This window comes from Sinocyclocheilus rhinocerous, unplaced genomic scaffold (genome assembly GCF_001515625.1).
Source record: "Sinocyclocheilus rhinocerous isolate Xijiao unplaced genomic scaffold, SAMN03320098_v1.1 scaffold2207, whole genome shotgun sequence".
Taxonomy (NCBI): Eukaryota; Metazoa; Chordata; class Actinopteri; order Cypriniformes; family Cyprinidae; genus Sinocyclocheilus; species Sinocyclocheilus rhinocerous.
This window is the reverse complement of record NW_015625575.1, coordinates 426,597-436,933: the sequence shown is the minus strand read 5'-3', so window position 1 is coordinate 436,933 and position 10,337 is coordinate 426,597. Positions and strand designations below refer to the sequence as shown.

Here is a 10,337-nt window from a genome sequence, read left to right as displayed (position 1 = left end):
TGATTTCAAATTATGCTGCGCTTTATGCATTTGCGCACTGTCATATTCATGTAATTTTCATTGCGTGCTGTAGGCCTATGTAAAATGAGTGTTACCTTGGCTTTATTTGAAAAAAAAAAAAAATGATTCACACAAACTTCCCAGAATACTGAGTGCCCTGTTGGTTACCGTGTTTACTTCCTTTTTAATTAGATTTTTCTTAAATATTTATTTATTTGTGAAAAATGCTTTGTCTTCTAAAGTACAAGTATGTTTATTTTACACAATTATTTTTAATCCATTTTCAAATGATTTCAAATTTCTTAAATATAAATTAAAATAAATAAAATTATATCGGCTTTATATCGGCCATCGGCCACCCTGCTTTCCAAGATATCGGTATCGGCTGTCAAAAAACCAATATCGGTCGACCACTAATGGAGACCCATAAGAAAAACTCATGCGCTGGTACATCATAATCATGACATTAAAATGTCGTAATTATGAAATAAAGCATAAAAATTCTGGCATTAAAAAGTCAAAATTATGACATAAAATGACATAATTTTGTAATAAAATGTTAAAATAAAGTCTAAATCAGGATGAATCAAAATTATGAGATTAAAAGAAATAAAAAGTATATTTTTTTCTGATCATTTTGACTGTCATAATTTTGACATAGTATGTCAATTTCGACTCCTTGTCTCATGACTTAGTATGTCATAACTTACTTTTTATGTCATGCTTATGAATTAGTATGTAATTTCGCATAATTATGACTTAGTATGTCACAATGTGGCTTTTTTTCTCAGAATTATGACTTAGTGTGTCATATCTCATATGACATACTTTGTCTCAGAATTATGGCTAAGTATGTCATAATATAGATTTTTTTATCACAATTATATTATGAATTTTTAACTCATAATTTTGACTTTTGATAATTATGATTTAGTATGTCATTTCAATTTATCTCAGAATAATGACTTAGTATGTCATAACTTCTTTTTATCATAATTATTACTTTTTAAATCATGACGTTTTATCTCATAATTTATGACTGACATAATTGTCATTTCAATTCATCTCAGAATTATACCTCATAAATATATCTCAGAATTGACATTTTATCTCAGAATTGTGATTTAGTATGACTTCGTTTGTCCTTTATCACAATTATGACTTTTTAACTAATCATTTTGACATTGTATCTCATAATTATGATTTAGTATGTAATTTCGATTTATCTCAGGATTATGACTTAGTACATCATAATTCAGACTTTATCACAATTATTACTTTTTAATTCATGATGTTTTATCTAATAATTATGACTTAGTATGTAATTTCAGTTTATCTCATAATTATGATTTAGTATGTCAATTTAGACGTTTAACTCATGACTTAGAATGTCGTAATTTAGACCGTTTATCACAATAATAATTATTAATAGTAATAATTATAATACAAAATCTAACATTAAAGCATGTCAACATATTCTGTTACACCAAATACACCAAATAATGATCTTTAAAAAAGCATCATATGACGCCTTTAAGTCATAATTCTGAGATAAATTTAAATGGCATACTAACTCATAATTGTGACTTTTTATCTCAGAATTATGACTTTGTCATAATTTAGACTTTGTATTATAATTATTACTTTTAACTCTGGGTTTTTAACTACATGACTTAGTATGTCATTTCAGTTTATCTCATAATTATGACTGTCTCAGAATTTACATTTTATCTCAGAATTATGACTTAGTATGTCAATTTAGACTTTTTAATTCATGATTTGGTATGCCATAATTTAGACCTTTTATCTCGTAATTATGACTTTTTATCTCATAATTAGGATTGATATCATATAAATGTATTTCGTAGCATTATAAGGTGAGAGCCGCAGTGCTTACTGGGTAACGGGCAGCCGAGCACCTCCAGCCTCATACACAGGCTGCCGTTCCAGCTCTGCGGGAGGATACGGATGTAACGCGCCACAACTGGATAAGAGAACTCTGTCATTACTGGAGTGTCTTTATCCACATTCCCATAAAAGAGCTGTATAATAAAATAAAAACAACAACAGGATTTGACCAAAAACAAGTATTAAAACTAGTCAAAATCTCAAAATGTTCTTTGTATGCATGATGCTTGATTATAATGTACAGTGGTGGCCAAAATTATTAGAACACTAGTATTTTCTCCTGCTAAAAAATTGAATAATCAGTTTACATTTCCAAACATTCATTTAGCCATTAATTGTAATAATGCAGTGAGATTTTTGTCTGACAGCAGCCAGTGCTGCACACAGAGATCTGATCTGATCATCATCAGTCTGTCTGGAGTGACATGAAGAAACAGAACAAACTGAGACAGACTCAATCCAGAAGAACTGTGCCAACGTCTCCAAGACGCTTCAAGAAACCTTCCTGCAAAGCTCCCTGAAAAACTCTCCTGCAAAAGATAGAAATAACTGACTTAAAACCATTTTTAGCTGCTGGAGAAAATACTAGTGTTCTAATCATTTTGGCCACCACTGTAGATGTATGCTGTTTTAACAAAGTATATGTGAACTGACCCACTCAGCGTAACCATCATGAAGCATCGTCCAATCACGACTGTCGTTACTGAAGGCCACAAAATACGACGACACGAAGTCATCACTAGAAGAGAGAATGATTTGCCAGTTTAGGCGTCTCATTTTCTTTCTTGCGATCAGAAAGAGTCCAAATGTTTTAAGTGATGTCTTACTGTGTATCTGAGCTCCTGCCCTGCGTGATGATGCCGGTGAACTCCACCTCTCGACGGGTGTTCACCTGAAACCAGTGCTCCTTCTCCTCCGTATCAGCACACCACGCACCGCCGTAAACATCGTCCTCATCAGCTGAACTCTGGAAACAGGTGATCACTTCAAAATAGGGCTGTGCAAAAAAATGCATGAAAATCGCATTCGATTTTTTGCACAGCCCTACTTCAAAATCTATTTTTTTTTTTCATGCATTCATATACAGATATTCCCTCAAGTTATGAGGAGGGGAGATCAGAAAATGACGCAAGCCAGACTTGAGCTAGCATTGCTCATATGAGCAGCACAGCTCAATATGTCTTACTTAGCTGCTCTCAGAAGTACTATAGTCAATTTGGAAATAATCTGTTGTGATTGAATTATTAAATAATTCTGTTTATTATTTTTCTTTGATAAATCATTTTCCCTCTCAGATAAATGTATCTTAATTTAAATTCAAGTTTAGATCGTTGTACTAGAACAAGGTGAACAAATATAATAATAAGTAATAAAGCATTGGGGTATTTTTAAGCATATTTGCTCTTTTATTCTTTTTTTAATTAATAAATTAAATTATAAATGTACAACAAACAAACTATACAAAATCAATCCTGTAGTTGGTGTAAAATGTTGTGCCATTATTGTCTACACTTGCTGTCGAATAGGACATTCCAGACTTAATTTAACTTAACTAACCTCGTTCTCGCCATGAGTAAAGCCGAGGTAGCTCGCATGGCGTTAAATCATAAACAAACGATAAATTAAATTATTTATTTACTTTTTGGCACAGCTATTATCAATATGCAACATCTGAATTATTATGAAACTTTAATGTGGTCTGATTGTTTATGTACCTGCATGTTCAGACGTCCTCTCAGAGCCGTATATCCATGATGAGACATAGAAGATGCCAGTATCTGATCGTCCTCCACTCGATGAGACTCCATGCCAAGAGGAGGACACTCTAAAAGACAGGAAATACTGTGTCATTCTTTCTTAAAGCCTCTTAAATCCTGGGATAAGAGCACTGACAGCTCTCTCGGAGCGGTTGTATTTTAGACACTGACTGTCTTTCATTTTTTACAGAGCAAAACCATTTGTGCTGAACAAAGGCTGAAGCTGGAGCCAGCAGCAGTTCCAGTCCAAAAAGCCGAACTCCAGCTGGAAACCTAAACCTTTGTGGGGGAAGAACATGTCGGCTCTGACATTTACTGCCTTAGGCTCAGGGTTTGTTCACTGAACTCACAGAATACCAACTGTGCGCTCACAAATACCCACTTCTCTAAGAGGCCGTGTGTTTCTGCTCTGATTATAATGTGATTTGTGGCTGTTTTCCAGAAATACTCACTCTTTGGCTCGGCATGAGGAACCGTCTGCTTTCTCTTCTCCTCCTCCTCCTCCTCTTCCCACATCTTCTGTAGTTTTTCCGCTGTGTAAGGGAATGGAGAGACTTGAAATAGTTGAAACAGGTCATTTTCAGTTGTTTTTAGCCTTGTTTCATAATAAATCTATTCAATAAATGCCAGCACAACTCTAAGTGTGCTAAAAAAAAAACATGTATTTGTGTCTAGTTTTCCTGTAAAAAACAAGAAATATCTGTCAAATAACTGCCAATGGGTAAGAAAAACAAGTTTTTATTTTTTAGCCTTATTATAAATCAAATAAATTCAATAAATTCTAGCACGGTTGCTTTAGAGAGCTAAATATGGTTAGAAAAAAACAAACAAACAAACTTGATTTTGGTCTAGTTTTCCAGTGCAAAAAAACCCACTGAAGATAAAGAGAGGTAAATGTGTGTAAAAAAAATACTTTTCCATCTTTTTATGAATATATCCTGCTTATAATTATCATATAATTGGGTGAATTAAGAACATATTTGGGATTTCACCCAAAATAAAAAATAAAAAAATATTAATACGTATTTTGCTTAAAGAAACAAACTGTTTTGCATTATTTAAATTTTTACATTTTCATAGTCATGCATTGCTGATTTTTTATTTTTGGTCATAGTAAATCTTTAACAAAAACACTAACCGAACAGCTAAATGCTTTCTATGTAATAAATCAAAAGGCATTTTTCACTACATCTCATTTACTGCAGACCACCCAAAAGCTGGCCACTACCTACAGCACGCATGCAATAAAAGCACATTCTCTTTCATTTGAACAAACATTACATTGATTTACACACCCTTCTCCTCTTTGGCCTTTCTTGCTTTTTCCAGCTCTTCCTCCAGCTTCTTTGCCGCCACTAGATTTTCAGAAAAAAGCTAATTAGGATAAAAATATACTAAGCATCCAAAATGACAGATTCAAGCGGTTTGATAGAGCCGATTTAATATAAAAGATTGAAATGGTGCAAACGTACAGTCAGAATAATCATATTCCTCATACCAAGGGGCAACTGTTCGAGGAGTGGTAGTGGATTCCTCTAGATGGAGAAAAAGACATTTATTTGACAAATGATTGAAAGAGAACATAACATGTTATTTATTTGCATTGCATTTCTTGCTCATTTTGTTTTGCATTCTCACCTTAGTGCATAAAAATTTTATTTTGTCTGAATAAAATATGAGTGATGTTTATGGGTGCAAAACTCCACACCATGATAAAGTGTTTTGTAACGTGGCCGTTTTTTGTTTTTGTTACAAGTGTCATCTTTCCCAGACTTTTCTGGTGTAAACTGGCTCTTAATTACCTGGGATTGGTAAGTATATACTTGGGTCATCAGTGCTAGCTGGCTCCTTGACTTTAGGGATGAGGTCGGGTTCTGGAACTTCATCTGTCAGGTGATAAAAGTTTATTATTAGTGGTATTTTGAGAATCTGATTCTACATTCTTAAAAACAAATGATCCAAAAGGGTGTTTTCACAGTGATACCAAAAGAACCTTTCAGTGAAAATCTTATAAAATAACTTTTTTTCCCTTACTGTGAAGAACATTAACCTAAAGCAGTGGTTCCCACGGATGTATAAAATGTTCCACTAATAATTTTATATTAAAATGTTTTTAAATCATATGCTTACAATGCCAAGATAAGGCAATTAAATAAAAGGGTAATTGACAGTAGTCTACCAGGGCTCCAGACTGCGACTAAATGGATATTTTGCGTTTCGATGGTCATTAGCATCGTAAATCCTCAAAAGTTTTTTAAATTTAGATTTTTTTTTAAACATGTATGTACATTTATAATGCTATACTTTGTATTATATCACCTTTGCATCAAATTACATAAAATAAAAAAATAGTTAACGCTAACAGTGTTTCTAATGCAGCGTCTATGGGAGGGACGGTGGTACATTTTTATTTTTATTTATTTTTTTATTTAGTAATTTAGCAGAAATTTTAAATAAATTTGACATCGTTCTCTCTTCTGACTGCTCTCTCAATTTTTTTCCTTTGATTGAAAGTCATAAAAACACTATCGTGGAGTTTTTCTTTTGCTATTTGAGCAAATGGGAATGCAAAAAATATATTTGCGGTACTCTCCCATTCACTGGCCTCGAAGTTTAACCAACTATGACGACTTCCATAATAAACTGCTGCTGAGAAATCCGTAAATGACTGCGTAAAAGACGTGCGCTTAGTACTGCGCATGTGCACTGGCTGATCTAGCCTGAAAAATAAGCTTTTTATAATGCTATTTGAGCAAAAGAAACAACATTTATGGCACAGTTGTCAGATTTCTTTGGTGATTTCAAATATGAAATTTAATCGTAAGCTTAGTGAACAGTTTTGGAGAATTTGATGTTTCCCCATTCAAGGAGAATTTGATGTTTCCCCATTCAAAGAGATAGGAGTTGCACTTGCATGCCTGAGAGGCGTTTCAAAGATGGCCGGCGAGTGACATGACTTGTCTTAAAGGGACTTTGATAAGGTCTACTCTAGTGCATTGGAAAAGTTCAATGGATTTTTAAAAAATGTTCCTCATGAAGCCAGAGATGCCAATAAAGAACCTTTTTGGGAGTGTGTGTATGCCGCTACAAACGTACGTCGGGCGTCCCAGTAATCCGGATCGTGCTCTTTGATTGTAGGTGGTGTAACGGCGTCTTTCTTGCTGTGGACGTCTACTGTACGTTAAAAACCAAAGAAAGAAACCAAAGAGAAGGTGTGAATAGCAGTGTTTTGATAAGAAAACGGCAGCTAAAAGGCTGGAATACGATATTTGTATGTACAGATTTTTGTCCCGATTAGTTGATGCTTATAGTTCACGAAAGTCAATAGCCAGTTTGCATATTGATACACTCTAAAAAATGCTGGGTTGTTTCAACCATATATATATTATTTTTCTGTTTCAACCCAACTTTGTGTCAAATATGGACTAACCCAGCTGTTTGGTTAAAATTTTTAATGAAATTTTTAACCCAAAAGTTGGGTTAGTCCATATTTGACCCAAAGTTGGGTTGAAACAACCCAGCATTTTTTAGAGTGTACCTACAGAAAATCGCGTAGTGGATGATGGGCACGGACTCTGATTTCTAAGCTTCAGGCTATCATTCCATCCAATCGGAGGAGGTCAAACGTGTTTTATATTTTGGGGCGATTTTACAACATTATTTTTATTATGTTTTGTTTTTCCTCTGTAAGCATGTAAGTGTATACCTAGTCTTTTAAAATCTGTTTTAAAAGTCGTGTAATGTATTCCAGCCTTAATGTGTTCTGTACACAACAACCCAAGTCTGCTAATTCAGTTTTTACATCAAGCCTAATTGAGGCCATATGAAATTAAAGGTAACCATTATGGTACTACCATTATGCTAAGGATTTCTAGGTGGCTTCTTCTTCACGCTCAAGATCTGGTCTCAGGTCCCTTCTTTAATGTAAGTATGTGGGATTTTTTTTGCCAATGTTCACACTCCTCAGGAAGTCAGTCAACCAATGACTTATAATTAGACCCCCTCTCAGTCTGTGTTTGCAAAAAGCTCCAAAGATTTCAAGATCTAAAATGAGCTCAGAAAGTTTTAATTGTAAGTGTGTTGTGTTGTATTTGTTGTCATACCATTATCTGGGCCAATGGGTTTCTCAATCTCCGTTTCCTTTGGCTCTGTTGGAATTACTGAGCACAGAGACTGTATTTAAAGACTTTTAAAGACCACAATAGCAATTACTTTAAAATAATAATGTGTTGAAGATTGTGTCAACATACACGTGTCCCATCCCAGCTCCAGCAGCAGTTTCTCCTCCTCTTCCTCCATGGTTGACTTTCTGGTTGGTTTAGTTGCTCTAGTCGTTGGTGTTGTGGTGGGCTTCGGTGCTTTCGGCTTTTTGTTGGGTTTTGGAGGCTTGGGTTTCTTGGTGGCCTTGGGTTTCTTTGTTGGTTTTGGGGGTTTGGGTTTTTTGGTGGGCTTCGGTTTCTTGGCTTTGGCTTCCTTCTCAGCTGCCTTCTTTGCCTTGGCTAGACAATAAATGAGGGAATGATAAACACTGTCATGCAAGTTTGGGTTGTTTTTCTATACCCTTAATTCACCGAAAACTGTCCAAAAATTACGGAAGAACGTTAACATTAAACTAATGAATTACAGCAGTAGATGAAGGCTCTAAGGAAAAGTCCTGCTGACAAACAAACAAGGTCAATGTTTCAGCTATATTTGTCTTTATTTGTGAATGCATGTTAAAAGATATAATACTTTTCCATAAAAAGGAAAATGTTACTCAGATCTCTCTCCCAAAGGTCCATGGGATAAAGGTAAACAAATACAACCAAGATATAAAAGAAGTCTAATTTGTGCTTTTCTTTTGTATAGGCGCTGTTTTATCTTCACATGAAGAAGTCACACTAACATGTTGGAATTGCCTATTTAGACGACGGCTTTATGTCAAACTCATAGTTGTTCACATTTAACAAATCAAAGCTTTTATAAAGTTTTACAGCTGTCATAAACTGCTGAAACCACTCTGACGGTGGAAGCAACGCTTGAAATACTATTTGATTATATCCAGAGCGTGGATGAATTACTACACAAGCTTATGCTTACCGTCAGCACAGAGTTACTGAAAGATATTTTTAATATATTTTTTTCTAGACTACATGTAAATAAATACTGAAAAAGGAAACTTTATACTTTTGCTTCTGAGAAAAACAGGCAGTAATGTGTCAGTGTCTCAAATAAGATATGTTGAGCTGCTCCACATTCATTTTACAGCTTTATACTCGTACTGTATGACAAGTTGGCTCAGAAATTTCAGGAGAAACATCTGAGACAAAGTTGATACTTCAATGCAAGATAATTGAGATCTTCCGAGCTACAAAAGAGCAATGAAATCTCCCTCAGGATGCTGTGTAACTTCCTTCTGTTGATGAGTTTCAAGCCATGCGACTGAAGGAGAGCTGTCACACACGCATGGCCGTCTCAAACAGATCAGATTTAAGTGAGTGTTTCAATTCAAACCAAATGTTGGCTCCGTCTCTCTTCCTGTCTGTGTTTGCCAAACCTCACAGGACTCTGACATGAGCAAAACGGAGAGAAGCCCGTAGAAGGTTTGTTTTCGTATTCAAGACCCGTAATGTTTTCAAAAACCATCTGTGATTCTCATCCAACCCTTTCCTAGCCCAAAACTGTAATTTCATTCCCACATGCCTCCTTCATCACGTTTTTTTCCAGACGAAAGACAAAAAGAAGAAAAAACCAGCAGCAGAAAGTGTGTCAGTGGACTGACCAGTCATGGTTTCGCTAAAAAAGTTGCATAACCTCAAAGGAGCCAGTGAAGCTTTTGGTTAGGCCAGCTATCTGTCATCATGACAAAGCACAGCCGTCTTCTCCTACATGAAACTGGGCAGCAACCACCGAAAACCTCATTACATACAGTCTAAATGTCTTATTCTACTGAACGTTCAGCATTTTATGAAGCAACTTACCAGCTAATAGCTCCTCGGGTGTCTTTTTACCCTTTGGTTTTTGTTTTTCAACCAGCTCTTCTGCTCCAGGCTCATCCATCTGAGTGTCTTCTGAAAATCCATCCTGTAGATCTTCTCTTTTTGAATTAATCTCACTGTTTTGGATGCTCCTTGTTCTCTGGTTGGGTTTGGCAGCATTAACCAACTCGTCATTGATAACCAATGTCAAAATCCAGCACAGGGCAAATAAAGTTGCACACAGAGGAACCCTCGGTGCCTGCATGGTCCTCAGCAATCTTCTACACCGAATTCTGCTACAGTTAGGAGATGGTGTATTTTCCAGTGGTAAGTGTGCGGCAAGCTGGTCAGCTGGGACTCGTCAGATTGTCTATTAAAACTAGTTCATCCAAATGTTTGGAGATTGCTGGAGATGGAGTCAGTGGAAGTCAGATGTAATGGGGCTTGTGGCTGTTTTTCTCTCTTCTAGAGGAATGGAATTCCACTGACATCCCCCTCTGAGTGAGTGAGGAGGAGGACAAAACCCACAGAAAAAAAGAGGAGGAGACTGAGAGAGAGAGAGAGAGTCGTAAGTACAGTTTCAACCATTCCAAAGATTTTCTGCTCACCAAGGCTGCATTTATTTGATCCAAATTACACTAAAAACAGTAATATGGTGAAATATTATTACAATTTAAAATAGATGTTTTCTATTGTAATATAGGCTATTTTATTC

The 10,337-nt window shown here is 35.5% G+C and overlaps 1 protein-coding gene across 3 annotated transcripts in view; it reads right to left on the bottom strand.

The window, feature by feature from the left end:
- The window catches only part of LOC107751625 (inactive carboxypeptidase-like protein X2), a 16,953-nt gene extending 6,833 nt beyond the window's left edge, over positions 1–10,120 (bottom strand). The window contains exons 1-12 of one of the 3 annotated variants that reach the window (XM_016567369.1): positions 9,626–10,120; positions 7,916–8,164; positions 7,769–7,825; positions 6,762–6,839; positions 5,468–5,551; positions 5,138–5,200; positions 4,961–5,020; positions 4,118–4,198; positions 3,624–3,733; positions 2,736–2,875; positions 2,563–2,647; positions 1,898–2,042 (exon numbers count right to left, since the gene is read on the bottom strand). In XM_016567369.1, coding sequence (XP_016422855.1) covers positions 1,898–2,042; positions 2,563–2,647; positions 2,736–2,875; positions 3,624–3,733; positions 4,118–4,198; positions 4,961–5,020; positions 5,138–5,200; positions 5,468–5,551; positions 6,762–6,839; positions 7,769–7,825; positions 7,916–8,164; positions 9,626–9,887 — 1,414 coding nt within the window. In that variant the 5' untranslated portion in view covers positions 9,888–10,120. The remainder of the gene's footprint in view (positions 1–1,897; positions 2,043–2,562; positions 2,648–2,735; positions 2,876–3,623; positions 3,734–4,117; positions 4,199–4,960; positions 5,021–5,137; positions 5,201–5,467; positions 5,552–6,761; positions 6,840–7,768; positions 7,826–7,915; positions 8,165–9,625) is intronic. The other 2 variants (XM_016567376.1, XM_016567381.1) reach the window with 2 other exon arrangements.
- Between the last annotated feature and the right edge of the window lie 217 nt (positions 10,121–10,337).